Genomic DNA, 27,632 nt, shown 5'->3' with positions numbered 1-27,632 from the left:
GGCCCATTTCCAAGAAAACTGTCTTCATCCAACCTCAAGGCTTTTATTTCCCTTCAAATCACAGCTGCAGTATGAGTTTAAAATTTAGATCTTGATAGCTCATCATAACACAACATGACCCTTAGTGTCAAGATATAACACCTCACACTACATCTGCCTTATTCTCTAGTTTTCTTTTAACATGCTTTTTAACATACGCATGTTGTAAATATTTTCCTTATACAAGGAAATCTTACTATATAACTAGTTTTTATCTGAATTGAACAACTTTATGTTTTCCTTGGAGTATCTCATTGAGGTCCAGCCTTTACTCCATTTTGTAGAGGGAGAGGAATGGAAGTCTGATCCTGTGTTGGCCTGTTGTTGGTGCCGATTCAAGTTCTCTTGTCCAAAAACCCAGCTCTCCCCCGTGTGTTTTCCAACACTGAAGACAAAAGACTTAACGGAAACCTCCTTAACTGCAGAAGCACAAGTACAAGTTGCATCATAGGCACGGCTTGAAGAACATCCTGTGCAGCACAATGCAACACTGAAGAGGCAGTAACCTCTCCTTTGGGTTCATTCACTGAGAATTTTAAAATTGTGACATTTCTGTCTCTTTCTCCTGAGAAGAAGGCCATAAACAAAGAAACAATCAGGCAGAGTGATTTAATTCAAAACCTCAAAGCCACTGCAGGACAGCTTGGCGAATGGCAGAAGTCAGCCAGTGCAGCATTCACATTTCAGCTGCCAAGAGAAGAACTTTGCCACAAAATGATGAAATCCCCTTCATCAGCAGTGAAAGTTGAAAATGAGGGGAAGAAAAAGTGCAGTTTCCTAATTTGTTACTGAGACATAATTTTGTACTGTAATCACTGCACAAAACGTGCTTCACTGCATTGAAGGAAGGGAGCTGCAAAAGATGAGGACATATGAGTCTCTGTGCACAGGCATATTACATAACAGTGTCACAGCTTCAGCCTGCAAAGGGTTATGAGATTCCCAGTTAAACAGCATCACGCCAATGCACTTAACACTACAATGAACCTTGTCTCAAACTGGAATGTTAATAGGGCTTTAACTCAATCAGCCAGCTCACTAAGCTGACTGTCACGAGATTAAGAAAATTCTTTCTCAATTCAATCAAGCATTACGTAGCTATCATTTGTTCTTTATATTCGCATTATGAATTAATATAATCAATGTTCAGTCCCTCCTCCACTCCGATACTGATCTCCATGCTGATATAATTTCTCTTAATGCCGAAAATTCAGTTTGACTTTGACACGTGGTGGAAATTCACAGATGTGCGTCTTCCCCATTCTTAAAGAATGCTCTCTTATCAGTCAGTTACATTAATACCCCAGATTCTTTTCCTTGTAACACTGGTAGCATGCACTTTACAGGTTTGTTTTTACAGTTTATCCCTGCATTTGCTTCTTTTGCTACACCTAATTTGTTTTTCAGTCACATACTGTAGATTGATGCACCACTGAATAACAAAAGTTGCAAGCTAAACAGCGAGCTTTTAAAAGTGCATAGCTATGGCTTATTTCTTTTGAATTAACTTATCTTTGTACGCAGGCTTCACCACTGTCTAAATCAATCCTACCAGAGGTTCCTTAATTTGACTTTTTAATTCAGTCATTTTCTAGCTGGGTTAGTCCTTTCAAAGTATGTTAAACACTAAATGGAAAAAAAACCAAGTTACCGAACATCGCTCACAATTATAATCAACGAGGACAACAAGGGTAAAGTCTGGGCATTCAAGAGCTAGATAAGTCCTGTTTGTGTATCTCTCTTTTGAGGTATTTGCATTTAGAGGGAATTTGAATTTAGCAAGACTAATTCACCTGGCACGACAGCCTCTCAGTGACTATTCAGCATATAACCCTGCTGAATAAACATACTGCTTTAGACACTAAAGATCTCCCTTTCCTGTTTTTGTGTTATTACATGACCAGTGCTGGCCTCCTGTTCAGTAGTACAATAGTCAGGAAAGCCTAGAAAGCAGAAATACACGTGTACAAAAAGAAGACAGGTGAGAGCTGTCAGGAAGCACCTACTGCAGCTCCTCTACCACATAAACAGCTCCTTAACATCAATCTCTATTTAAATATCTGAAAGCTTTAAATCTAATCAAAGTGATTCCCAGGACCAGATTACCCTGCAAATCCCTTCATAGCTCAGGAGACTTGTAGGGCTGGCATCCTTAAGCAAAGAGAAACAAGAATAAAATCAAGTCAAGGACAATCTTGAGTTTTAAAGCCTCAAGTCTGAGACTTTTCTGGCTTTGCAGCCCAGTAAAGTCTCAAAGCTGAAAGTCTGAAATTTGTAGACCACTGACTACAGCATGAGTAAGGTCCTTGAACAGCACCACTGGGATAGGACGAGTGGGCTGCTCTCATTTGTCATCCTCTTACCAGCAGATCAGGCCAGCGGTGACGGCCGTCCAGGTGACACAGCAGGAGTTGGGCCTCTTGGTCTCCTCCTCCTCCTCCCTGCGGCAGCAGCACAGGCAGCTCAGGTAGATGGCTAGGAAGAGCAGGTTGAGCCCCAGGCCTGCCGCCGCCACACAGACCAAGAATATCAAAGACTGGAGAGGGCGGGAGAAAGAGAGAAAGAGAACAGTGAGAGAGGGGGAGTACACAAGAGTAAAGGAGATCAAAAGAGAGGGTTAGGTGGGCCAAATGGCTTCCTCTCACTTGTAACCTTTCTTGTGCTCTTATGAGAGCTTTAGGGCAGCTCCATGCAGGACATTAGGCCTATCTTGATGTAACAAAAATGCAGCACAACAAACAGGCCTTACAATTCTTCTCCTGCTGTGGGATGCTCGACAGAATTACAGGATGGACTAGAAGCCTGCCCTGGCCTTCACCATCAGAAAGGAGCAGCATAACATCCAGCCACTGTCCCTCTTTGAAAGATGTGAGCCGCGAGCTTAGCTGGCGTCTTCATCTTTGCTTTAGTAGCTCCTGGGTCATATCAGATGAATCCGGGAGTAATGGTGCTCAGAGGAAAGAAAAATATCTGGATGACTATGTGTGACGCTGACCTGAGTCATCTCAAATGAGCAGGGTCTGTGACAGTAAAAACTGAGGTTTGTGTAAATTCATCATTTCCAGTAGGAGTGAGTGACATCTACAAAGACGTTCCTGGCACTGTCACAGTATTGACAGCACACTTCCACTACTGGGCAGCACACTTCTTAACACCCAGGCTTGGACCTTGTGGCAAGTCCTCAAGCAGTCAAATGCATTCACACTCAACTGCCAAGACCTCTCCCTTTTACGGGATTTCAGATATTATCCTTCACACAGGTTTGGAAGTTAAAATGCTGGAAGTACTTTTGTCCTTATAAGGCCATACACAAAGCTAAGCTAAGCTCAAATCCTATACAATATGTGGTCTATCAGGCCTTAAACTTTAACTGCTCCACCCAGGGATTCTCGGCTTGATGCCAGTCAGCAAGACACAAGCTGCACTTCCACTTTAAACGATCTGGAACAAAGAGTTCTTCATTGGATCCAAATCATTTAACAGTGATTCATCCTGGGAGATAGGGAGGGAGTGTGCAAAGTCCTAACTCCCTGGGTTTTGCATCTCAGGATTATCCCTTCCCCAGCCCAAGACAAGAGACTCTTAATCCTTCTGTTCCTGCTCCATCTGTGGGGTAATGAACATCTTGCAGCCACTGAGCCAGTATGAATGAGCACACACTAGCTCGATATGGGCATTCTGTGGTTTAGGAATAAAAAATAAAAAGTACAGTTTACTTGTATTACCTATTTCTATACCAACAAATTAAGCCTTTCAGCTAATTTAACTTTTTGTTTGTAGTTTACCACATTGATTTTTTTTTTTATTATAAATAGCCATGGAATTGACAATGAGTAGCTTGATGTAGAGTACTGTGGAAAATTCCCCGTGTTGCTTTTGAAAACAGCCACAACACTGATCGATTGCACTATCTTAGATGCCTCTCCATTACCAAATGGCTAGAGCCCTGCATAACTTAATTTACTTTCTAGGCAGAAGCGGTGGCATTATTAAAAGCACAGCATCTTGCACAACAGCACCGATTCATCAATGGGCTCAGATTAGTAAACCCCAGTAGTGTTCCCTTGTCCAAGCTGTGCTGTTACTCTAGGTGAAGCGAATAGTGATTTCTGGGAAGCTCGCAGTGGGGGATGGGGGGAGTAAGGCCAGTGGTTACAGCCCCCTGGCAGAGGTGAAGGAGAGAATGCCAGGATGGAGCCCCGGGTTTCCATGGCAACCTCCTGGTTCCTGGGTGCCCAAGCAAAGGGATGACTGAAAGGAGGAATTATCACAGTCCGTTTGAATTAAGTAGCATGTGACAGCCCGCTGAAACACTGCACTTGAGTCTTGTGATTCCTAAGCACTGAGGTCTGTGTGCGAATGTGTGTGTGTGTGTGGGAGGGGGGTTCTTATCACATGGGAGACGGCAAAAGAGGAAATGAGCATGAGAGACAAAGAGAGCTAGAAATGAAAGGCTGGACACAGAACAGTTGTTATTAAACATGGAGCAATGGAATAGATCAACTCCAGCAAGTGGTAAAACTCCAAAAGTACCTTACTGCATGTAGAAAATGGGCCATAAAATCCCAAAATACAGAAGTCATAATATGCACCACTCTATTGCCCTTAAGAAAAAAAAAAAGGAAGCAGGCTTAATATTAAAAACTTGTAGCAGGCTTGTTCCTGCAAAGAAAGAATGCGACGCGGTTCTCATTCTGCTGTTAGCTGTTGTTCCGTGCTACAGCACCTTTAGCAGTTTTTCCCCAGCAAAGTTCCCTCTACTGGGCACTGGGGTGGGGGGAGCCTTCAGGAGGAATCAAAGGAGGAGCTCAGCTCACAAAGAAAAAAGAGGGAGGGAGGGAGGGAGGAAGAGAGAAGAAAGCCTAGGGACGCAGGAGAGAAAAACACAGGGGTGGAACGAAGGAGGCAGGGGGGGGAGAGAGAAAAGAAACGGGGAAGAGAACAAAGGAGCCTATTCTGGGATGAAGGACTAGGAATCTGCCATTCAAAAACCTGGTATATAGTACTTCACTGCCAAATCTCCCGGTTGGCTGTACAAACTCCACCTTATACAATGTGTAACTTTTTTTAATTCAGAATCCATATTAAAATATATACACTGTCATGTCTACTTATAAAATACTCTAGGTCATGAATTCTTACTGACCAGCTTTGAGTGAACAAAACTGTAGGTACACCTGTTAATCCTTTAATACTGTACTTCTACTCCACATTAGACTGTTCATGACTAATCCATTTTGATTGAATAGGCACTTACTTTAACGTCAGACAAAACGGATAAAAATCAAGTGTCTCTGTGTGGCCAGCGATGTCTTCTGTAGTTGTGTGCCCTGGGGCGATAAAAGAAGCATTATCTGTGTCTAACGTTAATGGAATATCAAAAGATAAAAGAAACAAAAATCCCAGACAACACCAGGGGAGCCATTTACCATATCACCAAGACAAAGAGCTGGTACGAGGTGTCCTGTGGGCAAGTAATAATCCCTTCTGGGGGTCTGCTCTAGTCACCCAGCCAGGCTCTGCTGATTACCAGGAGAACTGAGGTGCAGCTGTGACACAGCACCACTGACACTGCTGAAACAAGAACAGCATCGCCTGCTGTCTCCACACTACACACTGAGAATCTGCGATGTCAAGACATGTTTTTCTGGAGAGACCATTCACGTGTAAGATGGAAACTGGTACCAAGAACCCAGATTAATGAAATGAATTAAGAGTTAATCTTAATATGTTTTTCTTACAGGTATCATGAAATCTATTGTTGTAACAGGACAAAACCTTCATTGTTTGCACATACGTGTAGGTCCACATATAGCGTTAATGCTGTGTCTGGACTGTTTCATAGTTATGATTAATTCATATATCTTAACTGAGAAATGAGAAAACTACACAGAAGCCAAGCACAATGCAAAGCAGCTCAGATTCCAAGATTCCAGAGGAGCAGACGTTTGCTTTCACATCATTTTGTCAAAGCGCTGCTATTACATCAGCTAATGTGGCATTCCAAATTTCTGCATTGCAAAACAGGAAGGGAAAGCACCTCTGCTTTGTTTTATATGACCTCATACCAGATATGTTTAATGTCTTCTGTTTTCTTTAATATAAATAAAACATAAGCATTAAAATAACTCTTAATTATAATTCTACATACATTGAAAAAATAATAAAAGTAATATGAACTGAAATGTGCGCTTACATTTTTCCATTTTAACAAATAGTTTTGCATTTTTATTTCTGAATATTATAAGTTATTTTTTTTATAAATTTTAAAATTCAAGTGTACGTCCATTTTATTGACTGCTGGTTTTCACCCTCACTAAGTCTCCATACATATCGTAGAACTATGAAAATATTCATCAACAATTCAAGGGAATTCATGAACAGTGCTTGTCTTAAATGTTGCTCCTGAGAAATGTTGTTAATTCAGAAATTCATTCAGGGCACTTTCATTATACATTCAAGTCTATTTTGAAATGAAGAAAACACTAAGAGAACAATTTGTTTCTGAGCTGTTCAATTCAATTTTACAAACAGTTCCTAACATTTTCTTAGGAGTGGATCATTCAAGATACCAGGTGTTTCTCCTTCTTTTCACAACGTTTATTTTAACCTGGCATCTAATGTCTTATTGATGTATACTGGGGGACTCTTTTCTGACATTTGTCTAGAAAATCACAGAAATCTTGATAGCATGCCAACAACACTGCAGATTAATTATGACAACGCAACACCCATGTTGTAGAGAACAGGAACTGAGAGGAGGTCAGTACAGGCAATGTTTGAAATGCTAATATTGCTGCTTTTAGAACATCTTCTGGGAGATCAAAAAAACCCAGAGAACATGACTACACTAAGAGCAGACTGGAACCAGCAACATAAATCCAGACACTGGAATACTAGACGAGCTACTGCATTAGTTATCCAGTGCTATATGATGATCTTGTTTATGAAAATGTTGATAATATTGGGATGTTCAGGTTTTACAGTGTGTTATGCCCCTACAGTTATTTTAGAATTGATAACATTTTGGCCCAGTCATTCTCTAGTACTCACTGTAATCTGTATGTGAACACAGGATACACATACTGTATTTCAGTGCGCACACACACACGCGGAGTAGATGATAATCTTCTCAGACAGACATATTGCCGTTTTCAAGCAGGAGTGCCTGTGAGCTTTTTCTTTAAACAAGGGCATCACTTCACGCTTCAATGCTTCACGAGCCCAAAATCCACCTGGTCCTTTAATTTTACTCATCCCAGAACTCAAGACCAGCTTGTGTGTAGCAAACCATCTAATCCCTGACTCCTGCTTCACACTGGCAGCACAGTGCATTTGGAGTGCACATTTCAATATGCGAATATTTTCCCAAAAAGAAAAAAACAGCAAAATAACAAATAATAAGTGATATGATTCCTTCATGGTGGTGCAGTGGTTAACATAGCACTGCTGGGGTCCTGAGTTCAGTTCCAGACCTGCGATGCTATCTACATGGAGCCTGTACTGTGTGTTGTCCATGAGTTTGTGTGGGTTTCCCCCACAGTGAGCTCCACTTCCCACCCACAGTCCAAAGACATACTGGTAGGTTAATTGGCTACTGGCAAACTTGACCCTGGCATGGTTCCCCAGAGACCCAGTGTCGGATAAAGCAGTTAGAAAATAGATGGATATGATTCCAAAACAGGGCTGAGAAATAGACTGGATAAGCCCATAGTGTGCAATCAGAATAACAAGACATTTAAACACCTGTATTTATCTCCGAGGATTTTACTCACATACTGCACTACATATTTGCAAGTGTCTGAAACACTCGCAAAGGGGAATCAAAGACACTGTTTCTTTTCATCGTTCACTGTCACACCGCCACCTAAGGGTTTTTTGGTGCACCACCAGTGGGACCCCCTCATCTCCTGTTCCGTCACATTGCCTCGGAGGCTTTTGCAAGGGTGCGCCTGAACGGGCCCATTCCTCACCCACTGATGTGACACCATTCATTTTCAATGTGAAGCTGCAGGAGCTGTGCCTGACTGGGCAGCTGTGAAGGTGTGCCTGGGTAACAGACAGCAGTTCTACACCGGGGAACACTGGGTTTACGACAGTCGAGAGTCTATTCAACACCATTCAGGAGTGCTACTGCGGTTCTACTGTGGCAAGAAAAGAACGAAGAAAAAGCAAAGTGTCATGAACTCTGAATATTAAACAGTTAGAACCAGGACTTCATCAATTAATTAATTTAATCATCAGGATTAGTTTATTAACCATAGTAGAAATGTAGTAGTGTAACCAAAATTAAACAAAGAAGAAGTAAGAATATTAAACATTTGAATATTTCAAGATCACTCTGCAGATTAAACCCTTCCTCCATTTTCTAAATGCTTTATCCAATACACGGTCACAGTGGAGCCATAACAAATCCCTGTAAGCAACAGTCCATCACAGGGCACTCACAAGGGACAAATGCACTCACACTCATTTCAGTGAGCCAGTTAATATCAAATAATAAATAATCCTCACACTTATATAACGCTTTTCTGGACACTCCTCTCAAAGCGCTGTTCGGGTAATAGGGACTCCCCTCCCCCTCCGCCAATGAGTAGCGCCACCTGGATGATGCAACCTTTAATTAATATATTAATTAAATCTTTCATTAACCCAGCAGCACGTCTTCTGACTGTAGGGGGAAACTGTGACACCCGAAGCAAACACGTGGAGAACACACTGTACACAGCACCGCAGGAACTCAATCCAGGGCCCCAGCACTCAAGGCAGCAGTGCTAACCACTGTGCCTCCATGCCACTTGACTCAACACTTCACGAAAGTATTGTTTACAGGTGCCAACCTAGCAATAGAAAAATGAAACGAGAGCTTTGTTGCCTATGTTCAACAAACTGAACTTGCAACAAAAAATGTTGCACTGATACAACAAATAAAATGCTATGGGATATCCATTGAAACCGAACCAAGTGATGAATGCCACTGGTCTGGCCAAGAATATATTTCAGCACAGTTAACAGTGTATTAATGAGCACAAGAATGAGCATGAATTATCGAGACTGTTTTGAAGCATTGTTGCTCATTACAGTTGTGACGCAGTGGCCTGGCAAAATATTAACATTTCCTTTTTTGTTGTCATGGGGATTTTATGATGTGCATCAGTACTGATTCCCAGTACAAAAAATCTCACAAAAAAAGAAATGAGCAGTAATATAGATTTACATGAAAGTACATCTACCGTATAAACATTTGTAGCCCTCATGGCTGTATTAATGTTTACTGACAGTTCAGAAGACTAGCCTCCATTCTAAAGAAAAGCGAAACTACGGAAATAAAATTTAACTAAACTCTGCTTTTAACAGGTTTTGCCTACGGATACAAATGCTAGGATGCTCTTTTCTCACTTCCTTCTTTTCAAACCGTACTCCTGTACATAAGAATATTTGCAAAAGAAGGGAAGCTATTTGGCCCAACCAGATTGTTTGGTTGATAGTAGCTAACAGATCCAAGGATCTAATCCAGCTGTTTCTTGATGGAAACCAAGAAACAAGGTATTGGCATCAACATCATAGCTGGGTGACCTGTTCTGAACCTTTCATAGAGAAAAGGCTCTTAAATCACTGCATCTGTTTCTGCATGTAGTAGGTGGTTTCTCAGGTCTTGAAGTGCTGATGCTGAATCTAGTGGGAAAACCTTAGGAAGCTGACAGCGATGGACAGAACATCTCTAGAAAATTGTCTTTTCCTTTCCATTAGGCAGGAAAAAATTTGGGTGTCTACACATCAATTTGCTTGTTAGCTTTTCCTTTAACCCTTGAGAAAATCATGTAAAGTCAAGTCGCCTTTAAAACACATTTGTAATATGGGACACATTGAAAAGAAACAATATCTTGTTTATTTATGAGAACCTCACAGGGCAACTTCCAGAATGCAGACAACTATTAGTCTATAGAAATATATACCATGCACATTTTAATAATGCACAAATCTAAACGCTACATAATGGTTTCCCGCACTACTGCGGTTGACTTTACACATACTACATACTGTATTACTACTACTAGATCTCCTTTCAAGGCAATTATCCTCATTAAAAATGAGACAACAAAATCAATTTTCTCTGCAGCTTCTGATTGTAAAATGATTGTCATTTTACAAAGAACACTGGCACTCATTAATCTCTCAATTATTTTGCATTTTTTATATTACTGTGAGGGGTGCTACAGATCTTAACAAGGTACATTTACAATGGGATTTAAAGCTTTGATTTGAGCCCAGTTAACATTTGTAATAAAACCTCAAATCAATCTGGTGTGCTTAGGAGCCCGTAGAGAATGATTTCCTTTGGATCCCAGCCCAGTTTGAAAGAACATGTTCAGTACTGGTGTTTGTCACCTTCATATGTGCTCTGTAAAAATGTCAATGCTTATTTCTGGAAGGGTTTTATTATTAAACCAACCATATTATTTCTCAATTCTTTTTTCCTGTCATTAGTAAAAAACGTACGGTTTTCTGTTAAAAATGGCAGAAACAATTTTCAGGAATGACTGAGGAAGAACATTAGCTTCCATCATTTTTTGTTTTATGAAACATTTCACTCAGTTCAATTAGCTACTCCTATCCATGTGAGCTAAATATCCATCTCTTTTTTGCATCTTTTCAAGCATTCTTATGTTCCAGGACAAAATTATCAACATATATGCAGTTCAGAGTTGCTTCAAAAAAATCTTTTTACTCAACTCATCTTGATTATCAACTTTGTGACAACGTCCTTAGAAACAATATGAATTGTTTATATAGATATAGATTATATAGTTCTGGGCTTATTATAGGTCATCTTACAACTCCCTGCCTAGTTTTCACATTTGTTATAAGTAATGTTGTATCAAAAATCAATTAATCCCCGTTTTGATAACAGGCCAATTTTTCTACTAAACACTGACATGCAAATTCAAAAGGAATCATGTAAATAACTTCTCTGGGCTTTTGGTATTCAGTCTGGTTTCCTGGCTGAGGTCCTTATACTGAACTACCTGGCAGAACATTTTACAATGTTTGAACAGGCATTAGCTGGGCTTTGTGTTTTGTGTATGGGTAATTATACCTCATATGTATCATACTTCTACACCACTGTCTTAAATTCGTTGCATGTTCCTGCTGTCTTCTGTTCTAAAAAACATACATTTTTAACATACAAACATACTGATCCCTAAAAGTAACACGCATGGCCCATCTACTGCAGGAACCACAGCAAATAAACCAGAGCTAAGCAGAGAGACTTGGGGCAAAAATCGCCACATACCACTCCAATATCCTTGCAAACCACACAAAGCTAAACAATGGCTGTGGAAAGAAAAAAGCAAACCAATGGTAACTGAAAAGTTAATTTATGCAAACATCCTGCCTCAGGAGAAAAAATACGGCAAACCTGACATGGTTTGCAATCCCAAGTGAAGGCCTACGTTTTCTTTCTATCCTTCCCATAACATCAAATGGCCTTACTTGTGATGTGCTGCACTATGAGATCTCAATCCTAAAAACTGACTTTTTTTAATCAAAACCCATTTAAATGGTTAGGGCAGAGGACAGGTTTTATGTCATCTTCACAACACACATTCATCTTTCAGTAGCTACAGTGTTTAAGAAGACAAGTCACAACACCTTGTTTTTCACCATGTGTCAACACGTCTGATCCTCTGGCATTTTGAAACAGAAGTGTTGCTATTTACCAGCCAATCCTGCTCGTCCCTGTATGATCTACAATACTCAAAAGCAGTTAAAACAAATAGATTATGAATGTTTTTCAGGGTTCAGTTCACAAACATTCAGGCATCGGTATTTAGCTTTTCAACCTGCTTGATGTTAGTGCTCTTTTCCAAGTACTACAATTCCTAAGAGAGAGCCTTTTGTACAGATAGAATTTATTCAAATTGACAAGAAATCCTGAGATCAGGAGCTCCTCTGTCTATTCTGGGTATCACCCATGGCAAATCAATACAAACGCACAGACTGAAAGTAATTCAGTTCCCTGCAAGTTCATAGTTTCTTGATTTTACACACAGCCTATTTAAATCACACTGGCAGCAGTCTTTTAATAAAATCAAGAAGGGAACAGACAAGGAGAGAGGGAGAGAAAAGGAGCAAGGGGGGGAGGAGGGAGACTAGAAAGGAGGAGGTTGGGAATCGTCGGGTGTTCAGAGGCACTGAAGCAAAAAGCAATTTCCAGCAAGCCCCTGACAGCAGAGTTAGCAGAGCGGAAAGGCCTTTTTATTTTTTATTGTGTGTTTGTGTGCCCATTTTCTCACTTATCAGTCTTCCCCATATGAATATTTGCACTCCAAGACCTTAGGTGGTGCTGCAGAAGCACATTATGAAATAGTACTGGAATACTGCAGTGTAATGTAGACCACATTTACCCATTCTAACCTCCATTATAAGCTTAGTTAACTTAATACTGTGGCCTCAAGGAACTCTGTAACGAGCTCAGGTGTAGCTAATTAAGAAAGATCACAGTCAGTTTAGCAGAGCCTGAAGATTAATGCTAAGTAAACCTGATGTTCTTCTAACTCAGCTCTCTTTAATCATACAGTATATTTAGCAGTATGCATACACTATTACTTTTCTGGGGACAAAAACACTGGGGATTGATTCTGGATTTCGGTCCCTTCTGTGTGGAGTTTACATGTTCACATAGGTTTCAAAGTTAGTTCATGGCTGGCAAAGTTAATTGGCATCTCTACATGGTGTGTGCGTGTGTGTGCATACACCCCACAATAGACAGGCATCAAGTCCAGACTGCAGTCCAGTTTTGTACCCCATGTTTCTGGGACAGGCTACAAGATGTCATGACCCTACCATGAATAAGCTGTCTGATAACCGATGTCTGAATTAACCGTCTTCATTCGGTGTATGAGAGTAATTATCAGAGTCATTTTCAACATGAAGTTGGGCAACAACACAGTAGAAGCAATATTTATACACTATTCCCTTCTTCCGTTATTCAGCTATTTCAGGGGCTCAAATGTCTATTTTGCTGTTTTGATAGCTTTGCATCCTTCAAAACAAAGGTAGGATTACAAAAGGCAGAATTGTAAGAGTTTATTCTTATCCAGAGACGTCTGCACTATTCTGCATGATTATGAGTCACTTCTGCATGATGAATTGCCCCTTAACTCTTTCTGACCTTGCTTCAGTGACAGCGTAAGGGAAACAAGGGAGCTTAACACTGCCTAAACTGTGAACCGACGCACAATACTAGAGAGGGAGCAATTTCAGCAATTACATGCATCTGATCTACATATACAATACTAAGATCATCCATCTTGGTAATTCCTGAATATGTGACTGATAAATTCATTTTACCTGGCTTGGGGAAAGTAACTCGGGGAAGTAACAACCAGGATGGAGAACAGCTATCTGGCAGAATTGATCATAAAAGAGAAAGAACACCTGACAGGATATGCAGTTTGTACAGGGAGCTCTGAGGTCTCAGGGAGGAAGGAACTGCTAAAATTAGTGAATCCCAACTGCTCACAGTGGGGCGCTCCTACAGGTTAGCCTCACACAGCAGGATGCCGTTGAGATCTGCACAGCACAATTTAAAGTTCCATCCCCATTTACGAAGCATATCAAGGCACTGATCATTAGGCAGACATACTGCACTATATATATACACAGTACTTTGCTTCAGAGTTGCACTTGGAAAGGGTGATACTGATGCAGCTGACTATTTAATGCATGAAAAATATTATTGAAAGGCATAAGGAATGTGAAAACTGTGTAAAACCGTTACAGTAAAGTAAAGCTTTCTTGGTGGAAATCATCCTAAAAGAGGAATAACCTGAGGGGATTTCGGGTCAGGTGTGAAAGATAAAAGTGGTTACAGGAAGGGTTACAGAATGAAAAATCCAAGATGTATTCACGCATTTCCTTTTGCATCCTTGAGTAAATAAGAGCTGGAGTATCTAGCTGAATTACCCATATAGTAAATATTTACTCCCACTTTACCCCCCTGAGAGCAGATTCAGACTGTTCAGACCACCGCCTGATCTTCAGGATGAAGCAGGAAAGACTGAATCCGGAAAGTGGTGGGGAGAGCATTTTCCTGGATGCAACCATTTAAATCGTCATTCTTGTCTTTGAAAGACATTCACAATGTAACAGGAGAACTGTGTCATTTATCTAAGGTTATGAGCTCGTTTACGAAAAAGCCCTGAGAAGGGTCTCAAGATTCTGATTTTATCTTTTGTTCAAAGGGTTTACAGAAATCAAGAATTCCATTTCTCATTACTTACGCAAATTAGACTAAACTGTACCAAAACCCTGATGTTCTTTTCTTTTACATCATCCAATTGACAATGAACACTGTCTTGAATGAACATATAAAAGACTGAAATGGCAGCAAAAGCCAGCACCATGCTAGAAAAATGTTGCTGTACAAAACATATGTTTGGCTTTTGCTACAGTACTTGTAAAAATCAAATTAATTTGATATGTTTATTTTTCACACTAGTGTGCACAGATTTTAAACCAAGTTACACAATACATACAGACATACAAAAAAGTAACATTCATTAAAAGCACAAGTCAATAAAAAGGTTTCAACTTAGGCTTAAAGAAACTCAGAGATTTGGCCCGCCGGATTTCTAAGAGAATAGAATTATTGGGACGCATATTGGGAGGCAGGTTTTAGACGTAGCTCTGTGTTGTTTTTATAACACACAAAAGTCACTTGAAGTACAGAAGTGTACTGGTTAACCTGTCATGTTGATAATGGGATACCAGTCCCTCACTGCCAGAATGGACAAGTGCCCCAAAACACCAGGCTGCAGTGTGACAGAGTGAGTGCAGTGAGACTGGCAGCTCACGGTGACTCCTGATCTGATTCCTGCACTATCCTACTTTTTCCTCCACTGCTGTAAAAGCCTAATGCAAAGAGACAGCCGCAGGAACAAGCGAGCTGCTGTGCTGCCATGCACTCATTTCCTCTGTAGAAGACCTCTGGCAGGACACAGTAGCTAATCTGGGCTTGGTGATGAAGGTTCGAATTCAGAGTATCAGTTGCCCTTTGGAACACCAGCAAAATGATCCAAAACACATATAGTACTGTACCTCCTTTTCTCAAAACTAGAGCATTTCTCACAAGCAAAGGTACGCTAATCAGAATCACTCAAAGGGCTTTCATCCAGAGCCCTAAGGTTTCAATTTGTGCCTTTGAATTTCTTTCTCCCCTGCAGACCTAAATAATGGTTCAGGATCACCTAAGGATATATATTTTCAAAGGACACTGACACAATTCCATAAAACACTAGGTATATCATAAAACTCCACAGGAGCTGTCTTACCCCCAACATTATCTTGATTTTAATAGCGTGTCTGAAAAAGCAAAACATTGCAAGTTTGGTTCTTCAGGCATGCTATTAAAACAGGAGTCTTCCTAACTCATAAGTCATTTCGTTTTCCCTTCTTGCTCTTTGCTGCAAGCAGCTTTTCTGAGCCTCGGCCTTCTGCCTATTGGGACTGCACAGGAACAGAATGAGCTCCATCTCCCGGAGTTCTGCCCCTCAGAACTGGTGAGGAGCAGGCAGCTTCGCTGCTAAAGACAAATCAGAAGGTGAACCTGCCGCTCCCAGTCACAGCCCGTCAGTCCAGCTGTGTGATATGAATTTCACAGCAGCATAACAGCCTGTCCTGCAGCGTGAAGCACCGCAGTCTACCAGAGGAACATGCCTCGCTTCATTATTTCATGCAATTCCAAATAAAGACAAACCTACCAGAAACTCATTATTTTTCGCGACCTTCCAACAAATGACACAGCCTCACAGCTATTCTACCTAACGCTGCTGGAATCATTCCAGAGCTTCTGAAGGTAAGTATTCAAACCAAAGTGAGTACAATATTCAGAAAGAAAAGAGTTAGCAATCATTAATTGTGGTAGCAGTGTGGAGTAGTGAGAAGGGACTTTGGTCTCCAGCTGGAGGGCTGGGGGTTCACGACTCAGGTGGGATGTCTTGTACCCTTGGGCAACACACTTCATCCAGTTTACTTGTGTAAGTGGATAAACCCAGCTTTAAAAATGGATAGTGATTTGGACAAAGAAATACTAATAATTAAGCTTTATTAACTTTTTAACGTTAAACTGTAGCTCGCCTTTAAATTGCATATTGGCTTCCCCAGTATGACAAGAAAATAAAACTTTAAAAATGGGGCAGCTCACACAACAGTAAAGGGTGGCTAATTACATTCTGAATGGAAGATGGGCTCACCGTTTCATCTAGATTAGAAAGATGTAATCTAGTCGTACCTCATTCCAAAAGGCCGGTTCCTGCATATGAATGCAAGGAAGTGATTTTGTTTATTTATAAACAGCAGCATTTGCTCCGTGTCTGAACTGCTGCTTAAAAGATGAAATAACTGAGCTGTAAAAGTGTCTGATAAGGAAACCACTTGCCCTACATCAGCTCCTCATTGTGGTGTAGAGTGGACTGGAATCTCAGCAAGGTCTTATTTAGAAATTAAATTTGCACTAATTCAAAGGCTCGTCTTAAACGTGAGCTAAAGTACCAGACTATAAATTAAGAAATAAAATTAGTTTTAGATAGCCAGACATTATTTTTCCAGTGTCTCTAAAACCAAGAAGTGCAGAGGAATAGAGAGATTCAGGAGCCCGTTAGCTAAACTCTCAGTAAAGATAGTTAATTATTTCCGACCAAGAAACTGAATTTTCAGAACACTACGATGACAGTTTAAGTTTGGCAGATAACACTGTATTTCAAACTTGCAATAAAAAAAAACAGAATTGACAAGAGATGGAAAAATAAAACGTGACAGAATAAACAACACTCAAACGCAGTTTATTATGGTCTCTTAAGATTAAAAGCTTAAGATGATCTTCAGTCCTGCATTTAACGCTACAGGTCTATCTAGCCCCGGTGAAATCAGCTACAACAATGCAAATAACTTAAAAGATACGATATCAAGTACCGTATTATGTAGCACATGAGTAACACATCGCAATCTGACTTGAACGGATGGGTATGCCCTGGCCTTTGTACAGTAGGCTTGTCGCTCTTTGTGGCTGTGCACGGTGCCAGAAAAGCGTGACTTGTGGGTAGCCCTTAACCCGCGTGACTTGGACACGCATGTGAAAATGCAGACATGCCTGTTAGTGCGGTCCCGCGGAGTCTGAGGATCTGCCGGAGCCCTCCCGACCCGATAAAAACCAAGAACGCGCGGCTGGTCTCCAAGAAACACTGCAGGGCTCCGACTGCTTTTTGTTTCGGGCTAATGTTATTGTCGTTGCGGATGCGGCAGCCCGGGACAGTCTGTGGGATATCAGAATGCCTGTGATGTGGGAGAGGGGGTTACTTTCAACTGACCTGTGCGGTCTGCAGACGAAAATCGCGAGCTAACGAATGCCTGAGTGTATTATTGGTACTGCTTCTGATTAAAACAAATATAAAGCAGACTGGGGCTGCAAAATTAGCCCGTCATTTGCATTTTCAGACACGCTAGCCTGGCGAATTCTGCATTGAATTAGAGATACAGCATTGCACGTGATTGTCTGAGATAGGATCTTCGTGAAGTCGTTTCGCTGGCAAAAACCGCCAGAAAACAATCAAGACAAGGACGATTTCCGAGTCTTCCGAAACTGGTCTTAGCGATATAAGTTATTACAGCAAACAGAAAACAACCTATACAGTTACAATTCGTTTCCCATTTGAGGCCGGTTCCAGAGATTTTGTTATTCGTTTAGAATCAGCCGGAATCCTCCTTCCAGATACTGACTCAAGGTACTAAAGGCAAACGTGCACCAGGTCTGTGTGTGTGGGGGGTCACTGTAACTCTTTAATCTATCACGCCAAACTCTCAATGTTGTACTTCCAACTCCATATCTCCGAACTCATCTGTATGAAATGCGGATGGAATAAAAAGTCGAGTTGCAGCCTATTCTTCAGAGCGGGCACGGCGACACCGGATCCCTGCCTTCTCAAAACTGGAATGAGCGCGTGATCACGGACACCGAAACAATTCTCCTCGCCGTCTGGCCGGGCTACAGTATCACCCCCATGAAATATGTAACACACTCCCCCTGCACGACAAAAGTGTGTGAATCCGACAGACCGCTCCCCTACCCCGCCGCGGCTCCGCGCACACCACACAGCGGCGAGCGGAGCGCCGGCTCGCCTCAGCCGTGCGTACTGACCTGCTGGTAGTTGTCGTCCTGCGGGTTGAAGCTGTTGTTCACGGGCTGGAACCTGAGGTTGACGTGAGGGAAATTGTGCAGCCAGTAAGTCCACCACGGGGCAATGTAATCTACCCGCGCCGTAGACAACATTGCAAAGCGGAGCTACGGCTGTCTACGGTATACAGAGTTTCAGTAGTAAAAGCACACCGTCCGCAAAACTGGAAACACAACCCCAGTCAGCCCCGTCCGCGATCATCAGACAAAACAAGGCATCTAGATGCAGAGGGGGAGTGCGATGCACTGATCGGAAGATGAAGACAAAATTCGGAAAGAGAAAGAAGACGCGTAAAAAGAATACGTGTTTTCTCCCTGCTTAGGAGATTTTTTTTTCCCCTTAAGGTCGATAGAAAAAAAAAAGACGATTTAACCAGTCCTCACTGAGCTCCACGACTTCATTTCGCCTGCTGCCATTCTCTCTCTCTCTCTCCCTTGACAAGTTATTCACTCGGAGCTCCGGCGTGCACGCAGCCCTCGCGGGAACGCGCGTAAATCAGGGGCACGGGATCACGCGTTGGTGAAGACGGGTCGGGGACGTGCGTAACTAGCGCACTGCTCGGTTTATGAGACGGATCCTTGCAGTACAGTTCATTTTTTGTCCTAAAAAATGCTGGTAATACCCTTAGGTGCCCATATACATGAAAAACGTAACTGAAGGTTTAGCTGATGTATAAAAGCCGGCAGTACAGGCAGCTGTATATTGAGGTCATGTTAAATCTCAAAGGATCTGGGGTATTAATGTTCTGTATATTTAATTGACTCCACCCTCTCCATCACAGGAACATAGGAGTATATACGAGTATGTTCAGCGTAGAATGTCCATTTACGCGTATAAGAGACGCGATAAGCAACCAAAGCAGTTTCTAGCAATTGGTTACATCTTGTAGTAAAGCATTAAAAAAAACGAAGCGCTTCGCTTCCATTACAATAGATAGGCTAGCCCAACAGGCTCCCTGGCTACAGACTCATCTTACAAGCATTAACAAGATGATTATCTTCTAGAACGCTGATACAATTGCAAACAAGAAGCCACATCTAGTCGCTAAACGAGCACCGAATTGATCCGAAATTTTCATTCACCTTTGAAAGCTGAAAAGTTTTAAAACTACATAGACTAATCATTAAATTGTAAAACTATATTTTAAATTTGGAAAGTGTGTGTGGAAAGCTCTTGTGTACATTTGTAAGCTTGTTTAGAGAAAATACAGCTTTGAACAAGGTGTAAACGTAAGAGTGCTTTAGGTAGCACCTGATGCATTTAACATTAAATACTGAAACAGTGGCATTGGACTCCGAATTAATTCCACTTAGATCACCTCGCTGTTTTCGCCAGAAGCGTACCCGGTGTAATATCTTTTTTCGAACTTCTGTTCTAACGTAAAAATCCATCGCACTTATTTTAGCATACCGCAAACGTGTTCAGTAGTTGCAACACATCTAGCAGGATTTCAACACCACGCGGATTGCTTTCAGAGGTGCCGTTTTGTCTCATGCAATCCAACCCCTTTCAATTTATTTTTACTGTCCCCTGGACATGAGTAAAACTGCAAGCTGGACTGGACTACTACTACGTGCAGTTACCAATTAACCTCCTGCTGTTCTTTTAATCTAAAAATACCACGGGAACCCAGTTCTGCTTTAGGGACATCTACTGTACATCAGCATTTCTGTTCCAATTGCTGTTCATTGAAAACGAGACAGGGGCTTCAAATAAGTTCTCTGTATACCTCTATTACTCCCAGTTTTCCTGTTAACGTGAGGTAATCAAGCCTATTTGGTTACATTAGGCAATTTGCCTGCAAGCACTCTGCAAATAGTAAACGCAGGATTATACTGCACTGATACATGTACAGTGTAAGAGTATTCTCATGACAGCAGGCTACATAAGAAAAGAAGCAAACTCTTACATAAATTTCATAGGACTTGAATTTTGGGATTAGGAAGGACATATTAAAATATTCACGAATAAGCAGTAGATTAAATTGATGTCTACAGACCAAGACTAAAAGCATCAGAGCTCTACATCCGTCTCATCTTGCTAATTAGGAACCTAACCTGCCAATATGCAGTCAGACACCCATTAGGAAAAGGCATTAAATTTCATATTACAACTTCCTTTATATGTATAAAAATATGGATTCCCAACGTGAAAGGGTGAGAGTAGCACAGGTTAGCAAAGCTCAATACTGCCATCTAGTGGCATAAAGCACATTCATTAGCCAGAAATTCATGTCATTGACAGGAAATCCTACCATATTAAAAAAAACACATTTTTCAGTAAGCTTTTAAAGGCTTTAGTTGAACAAATTCTGAACATTAATTCTGAATACAGGGCAAGCTTCCTTCATTTCAGTGAGAACCTCTGAAAGTAATTCACCTAATAGTAGAATTCATGATGCACTCAACCAGCAGAGACATTGATTAATACACTTTCATAAGACATGCTAACTTCCTAGAAATCTGATTTTAGTCTGTGACCCATGTACTGCACGAAAAAGCACAAGTCTCAACGTCAAGTTTTATTACAATAAATTTTTATTCTGTACATGAAGAGCTCATTTCAGTTCTTTCACAGCCAGACCTAAAAGAGAAAAACAGAGGCACATTTAGATAATGCACAAATTCTTGCTATTCATTTAATTGAGCAGTCAAATATTCACACATACATTTCAACACCAGAGCCTACCCTTAAAATGTTTTCTGGCTAACGATTTGTCGCCCATCTATAATTTTCCTATCATGTCACAATAAGACTGCAGCAAATCCTTTCGTGATGTAGAACAGTATTATATAGAAGGAACAGGTAACGGGTTTATTCCAAGCTGAAAAGAAAAGAAACAACATTTGAGCTGTGGAAGAAGGCTCCACAGCTGAAATGTTGTTTCCTTTCTTTTCAACATGGAATAAACCCGTTACCTGTTCCTCTGCAGCTGACGCAGCTACCTACTTGAAGTATTATACAGAGGCAAAAAAAGTAAAAATGTTATAGGACAGTAACAGGCCAGAAAGGAGGAGGTACAACAGACTTTAAAAACAAAATTCCCTCCTAATGCATGGGCCCCAGTGGCCTGAAGCTTTCCAGTACATGATCACATGGCTGAACTGGTTCTGTTATTTACTAATCACCTACACGAAACACTACCTGGCGAGAGAAATGGGAGAAAAGGGTAATGCAATTCATATAAACTTTTTTCAACCATGTAAATCAGCATACAGATTATACATAAACATCTGAAAAAACTATTTTACAATTTCACATAAGGTATTGTGCATTGATTTCTTTTTACATTCTGGAGTGGTTTTCTAGCTACAAATAACAATTAGATCTACACAGAAATAAGAAATTTAATTAAGTCTTTTAAAAACATCTCTAGCACCCAAACTACAAAGTGAGGATTTGTTTATAAAGCCACAAATCTTTATAAGCCCTTCTTTTAACAGATGCTTCATACCTATAAGGAAACTTTCTCACTGACAAAAAGTCCTCAAAATGTTTTATCAGCTCATCAAGACTTCACAGGTGCTGTTCAGGTAATTCTTCCTGTACTTATTACCCTGAAAAACTTTAGTTACAGCCCAAAAGTGAAGTCAAATGACATCACACTGAGGATTATACTAGATTTTCATGGTCCATAGCAATAGTACTGCTTTCCTGCCAACAAAGAGAGATGGGATCTCCAGTTCTCTGCCTCCGGGGCAAGGTACCTAACACTTACAGCCATTTTCAATCAGCAAAGGATGAATCTCTAAATTAATGACTACAGTTAAGATCAAGTAAAGGTTTATTCCAAACACAACGTTTCGGCTCACGGCCGAAAAGTTGTTTCCTTCCTTCTGTTTTCAGCATGGCACAAACCTTTACTTGTTCCTTCACAGCCTACGCATGCTGACACAGCCTACTTACTTGAACTACTACAGTTAAGGTCAGATGTGTAACAGAAAAACAGGATTAACCATCCTCATTTGGTCACTCAGTTAGTGGAGTGTTTCAGAGGGTTCCTGCAATGGAGTGAATGAAGCCACTCTAGAAGCTTCCACTCTCCAAGCCCCGGAACATCCTTACTGAAGGACAGCGCTCAGCAACACGTCTTAAACCTGAAAGAAGCGTGATCACTCACCAGGTGGGAGAGACTGCTTGAGCTTCTCTGCCTTCTCCTTGTCCGTGATGACAAGGGTGTACAGATACCGGCTGCAGCGCACCTTGAACTTCACATTGTCCTTGTTCTTCTTGATCTTGACAGCTGTACAAGCAAAAGGCAACACTGCAGTGAGTCCACTGAGCATGTAAAAATGTAGTCACTTGCTGAATAAACCGTGAGCAACATGCTGGTGAGATCAGAACAGCCTGAAGCATTACTTGTGTCTTCAAACGTATTTGGGCAAGCTGAATTATTGCCTCATGAAGTGCAATAATTCAGAGGTCAACCAAAACATGTGCCAACACTTACCCATCACAGATGTAAACACTTGTAATCTTTAAGAGGTTTTTCATCTAAACCAGTGATTCTCAAACTCAGTCCTGCAGGACCTCTAAATCTGAGCTCTTAATCACCAATGCTTTCATTTGCTTGATTACATTTCTATCTGTTGCTACACTCAGTCCTTGGTATCATAAATGCACTACTTAAAGCACTGTCCCATTAACATATGAATTTTTATTCAATCTTTCACCAGCCTAATAGGCTGCTCCTATGTTGGCCCAAACTGCTCTAAAGAGATTGATATATGAAGAACAGACATGTGAAAATGACAATGTATCAAACACTCCCACCTGAAAGAGTACATTTCTGAAACACAGAAAGAGGTACAGGGCTGATACCAATTATAAATGCCATTCAACAGCTGTTTATTAAAGCAGATCTTAATAGAAAACTAAAATCAAATACCATCTGAGTAAGAACGTGCCTGGACCAAAACCTAGAAAAGAGTAAAGTTCGGAGCCAGTGATCTAAACTGGGCCCATCACAACTACAGCTCCCTGAAAAGTTCAACTTTTATGTCTTGTTATGCACAAGCACATCACACCTAAGAGATTGGTTTACTCAGTAAAATCCGAGCTAAACGGATTTTGGTGGTGGTGGAGGAGAGTCCCCATTACCTGTAAAGCGCTTTGAGTGGAGTGTCCAGAAAAGCTCTATATATGTGTAAGCAATTATTATTAAACCCCAACAGTCCAAAAACACAATAACCTTGCTCCAAATAAGCTGTACTTACTACAAACTGTTGAAGCACTACAGCAAGTTTCATAAAGCATCCTTTATTCTGGAGCTCTACCATCATGACACACTGACGTGCAAACTGCCTTTCAGTGACAGTTTCCTACAATCTATGATCTCTAGGTTTGGGATTACACTTTTCTAAAAATCCCAGATGATAACCATTCACAACCAAAAACGAGGTACTCTTTAAAGTTCTAGGCTTCGCATCAGTTGATACTGCAGAGAGCGTTAAAACAAAACAGTGGCAGCCTATACACCCTGACTTGAACTTACATTTGGCATCCTTCCTCCTGGCTGTGAGCAAGAAATCCTTGATTTCTTCGATTTTCCTCGGCTGAAATGAATGAAAGGGAAACAAGTGTAAATGCTCTCAGTATAGCTTTAGGCATCAAATTCAGGGATGCAATTTTTTATTGCCAATGCGATCAAGAACCTATTAATGTTTTCGCTGCGCAAAAGTCTGACCAGACCCAGCAGATGTTATACTGTAAATCACACCAAAGGTCACAGACACACATTACAAAGCCGGCGATTAAAATAATAATAATAATATATGAAGAACAGAATCATTTCAACTGTCTGGGTCACGACATAGAGGTAATACTAACACAGCACTAACGTGCGTTAGGCCACTACAGTGCAGCAGGCCATTATGAATTCATAACGTCAGGCTTCACCAACGTCTATACTGCGAAAACATGGGATTAGAAAAGTAAAAATAAGACGCAATCACATGGTAACCTAACATTTGGCTGCACATATTAAAGCAGTCCTTACCATTTTGTTGTATTTGTCGGCTGGGACCTAAACGAAAGACAGAAAAAAGGACGGGATCAGTGTTCATGCAAGTCAAAACTATACAAGATTAACGAGCCATCACAACACCAAAAAAGCATCAGGTTGTAGATAAGAATTGATCATACAAGAACTGAGGGATATGGGTTTAGCATAAATTCATTCTGGTTCGGATGGACTTGGATTAAATTTCTTTTCAAGAGTAAAAACAAAATACCCAACTCACACAGTCGGCCAGCGAAAAGGAAAAGGGGCGGGACTTCCGTTTCATGTTGGTTTAAATATAAACTACGGCACCTTAAGAAGGACAAACAGTGCTCCAAGTGACTTGTTTAGTTGAGTCAGAATAAAAACACTCGAAAACGCCGAATCGGATTATGCACCATTAAAATAATAAAAGTTTTCTAGGAAAATTATAGTACGAACTTAACACAGTAATAACCATGGCAATAATTAGAGTGAAATAAGAAGACGATGGATGAAGAGAATCATTAATATAAGTGAGACTCCAGTTGTAAAGAAATAGAGAAGATAAGTAATCCCTAAATTTGCCACGTAGAGGCAACATTGCGCTGTCGGTACAAACATGATCCATTTTTTTTTACAAAGGCGATGACAATTAAATTTGCCCAATTTTGGTCTGTTGCGACTCGTATTTTTTTAAATTCCCTTTTCCATAGATATAAAATCGGACAATGCATTCATTGTATTGAAGGAAGTTAATCTGTATTTCACTACACTGTATCTGTACCTTCAGCACGTCACTTTTCATCCAAAAGGGTTCAGATATACTCTAAGGCTGTGATACAGATCCTATTCTTACAGAAATGAGGTTGGTCAGCTCAAGCTTCCTCAGAAGTGCTGCATTATGGGAGCCATCAGCCAGTCGCAAGTTTCTCCTTGTATGCTTATGCTTAACGTAATATTTGAACTGAACTTTTCACCTGGATTTAGTTAGACATTACCCTCAGTAACATGTCTGTATTATTGTCCAGGTTTGAATATTGTAATGTAGTGTTTGCTACTGTATCGAAATATGTTCTTAAATTCGAGTTTGTAAGAGCTCACCTGGTCATATTTTAACTAAAATACATACTTTACTTGAGGTTGCAAGTGTTGTCCTGTGAGATTTTGTGAGCCTGGACAAGCACTTGCTTGTTCACTGGTCTATACTATCAGTCCAACTCACTTAAGTGTATCATGGTCAGTTATAAATGATCAATCAAAACAATGCCAAAACACATAAAATCAATATTAAAAAGCTGTAGTCTATAAATTATGTTTCTAAAAAGATACATGCACAGAGTGATTCACTTCTTGTGCTGCTCAGTATGTCTTTATGTCCACACACATTTATAATATAGACTCACACACATAAACCATCTGTAATGCAATCTGCCTGCTTATCGTTGGATGCCAGCATTGTCAGTTTCACATTGAAACTCTGTGTGCTGCTCTCAGACCCTTTAGGAATCGTGTGACCTTTCCAGGCTTGAATGTCAGGGAATCATTCAGCTATACCAGTCACTGTCTTAGCAAAAAAAAAAGTTCTTCAATGCAAAATGTATTTCTTCACATTAAATATTTATGGTATTTAAAATTGAAAACATTTTTCACACTGTAAGTATCACCTGTCTGGTGCCGATTTTCTCTCAGCTTCTAATATCTCTAATGAATTGAGCACCTCGAGAGAAATTACAGGAACAAAACTAGTGTAGGGAGAGGGCAGAGAAAGACTAATGGCCTTTCACTTCTTATTCTTATACCTTGTCATTGCCCACAAAGAGGACAAATTCATATATGCCAGCCTCCTTTGGAATCAAATGACTCATCCAGTTTTTCCTGATTAATTCATCCAAGAGGGCAAAACAGGCAAAAATGGCCACTAGAAGAATACTATCACTCTTCACATTAGTAATATTACACGCAAATGAACTGTTCTGTTGGTTTTGTTGACTTGGCAGATTGTAATTATTGTCAATTAGTTATTTTACTTAGGACTCAAAATAAATTATCTTGGGTGCTGAAGGAAAAATCTTTAAATAAGTACTGAAATGTATTGAAATATTGAAAAGTTTTCTTTTAGAATTCTAAGAATCATATATCCATGGTGGACAGATCAATGATAATGTCATTACAGACACATTGAATGACTACAGGAGATTTAATAATCCCATATGACTATGATATTTGTTTTCAGAAAACAAAAGCAAAATGTCTTCCAATGTTTCCTGTACACCTTTTAACTGTACCCTTCCTTTACAGAAAAATATAGTATGCTCTGCATCTATAACATAATGACTGATATGACATAAATATCTTTTTACTGTCCAGCGTAACATGAAAATCATATGTTGTACAAATTCAATGAGAAAAATACATTAATATTGAACAATTCTAAATGGAATTTTGATCTTAGGGATTTAAAGATAACTCTTTTTGTATTTAAGTAAAGGAGAGGTGCTTCTAAGCAAAGTTAGATCTGAGAAGATGTCAAAGTAAATTGCAGCTTGTCCTAAACCAGTGCAAGCATACCCATGCAGGTGCCTACTGGGCTGTACATTACAGGAGGAGACAGAAGAAAATATAGACTGTCAAATATATTAGGAACAGGACCTGAATCATTCAACGTGTCACGAAAGGGTGAAGACATGGCACTCCATCAACATGTCAATGGTGTTCCACTGGCTAAGAGGGCATGGCAACCTCCCAGAGTTTGGGAATGATAACTGCTCTTCTGTCTCCACTTCTGCTGCTATCAGAAGAAAATTCCGATTAGGGGATTCATTTTCTGAATTCTAAATATAACCCAAAGGTATTCTTCATTGCTTCTCCCTAACCCAGACTTACTCTCTAACTTGACGATAAGGTCATAGCTAGATCCTAAACCATAAGCTTAAAACATCCCTGTACCTAACCAACATTCCAGCTCTGTGCTTCAGTCTATGTTTGACTTTTAGCCTTGTTCTAACTTGAACTCTGTCCTGGACCTTAAAAGATATAATACTAATGCTTAACCTACTTCAAACCCATCCTTAACTCCAATACTAACCCTAGTGTCAGCACTCAACATGACCTGTAGCTTAAACTCCACATGAACTATTGATTATTGATTATTGTATTGGTTATTGAGTAATTATGAGTAAATAAAATTAATACAGTACTGGTTGGATTAAAGCTTTGCAAAGGATTGTCATGGAAACACTAAGTTTGACTACTCCTTCTGTTGACTATAGCTGTAGACATTCAAACCAGTGAAAGCAGACTGAGTGAAATGAAAGCTTTTTCATCTCTAGAGAGAGCAAACATCAAAAATCAAAATCCCTTATACTCAAAGTAGG

General features: G+C 40.3%; 2 protein-coding genes across 2 annotated transcripts in view; both read right to left on the bottom strand.

Moving 5' to 3' along the window:
• ttyh2 (tweety family member 2) overlaps positions 1-18,744 on the bottom strand; it is a 52,415-nt gene extending 33,671 nt beyond the window's left edge. Inside the window, exons 1-2 of the mRNA XM_088927679.1 lie at positions 18,239-18,744; positions 2,403-2,575 (exon numbers count right to left, since the gene is read on the bottom strand). Coding sequence (XP_088783805.1) covers positions 2,403-2,575; positions 18,239-18,370 — 305 coding nt within the window. The 5' untranslated portion in view covers positions 18,371-18,744. The remainder of the gene's footprint in view (positions 1-2,402; positions 2,576-18,238) is intronic.
• A 2,050-nt stretch (positions 18,745-20,794) lies between these two features.
• On the bottom strand, positions 20,795-24,562 carry rpl38 (ribosomal protein L38). The gene is made up of 5 exons (XM_088928172.1): positions 24,518-24,562; positions 24,274-24,300; positions 23,770-23,830; positions 22,396-22,518; positions 20,795-20,858 (listed from the first exon to the last, which is right to left on the bottom strand). The coding sequence occupies exons 1-5, from the start codon at positions 24,560-24,562 to the stop codon at positions 20,833-20,835; spliced, it is 282 nt and encodes a 93-aa protein (XP_088784298.1). The 3' UTR covers positions 20,795-20,832.
• Positions 24,563-27,632: the final 3,070 nt, after the last annotated feature.

The sequence above is a fragment of the Atractosteus spatula genome, chromosome 11 (genome assembly GCF_055471065.1).
Source record: "Atractosteus spatula isolate fAtrSpa1 chromosome 11, fAtrSpa1.hap1, whole genome shotgun sequence".
NCBI classification, from domain to species: Eukaryota; Metazoa; Chordata; class Actinopteri; order Semionotiformes; family Lepisosteidae; genus Atractosteus; species Atractosteus spatula.
This window is presented reverse-complemented; position numbering and strand designations above follow the sequence as displayed.

Excerpts from the sequence above, each read along its gene's own strand:
- rpl38 (XM_088928172.1), bottom strand. The coding sequence starts at position 24,562 with ATGAAACGGAAGTCCCGCCCCTTTTCCTTTTCGCTGGCCGACTGT. Across the intron at positions 24,301-24,517 it reads CCTTTTCGCTGGCCGACTGT|GTCCCAGCCGACAAATACAA; the intron begins GTGAGTTGGGTA and ends TCTTTCGTTTAG. Across the intron at positions 22,519-23,769 it reads CAGGAGGAAGGATGCCAAAT|CTGTCAAGATCAAGAAGAAC; the intron begins GTAAGTTCAAGT and ends TTGCTTGTACAG.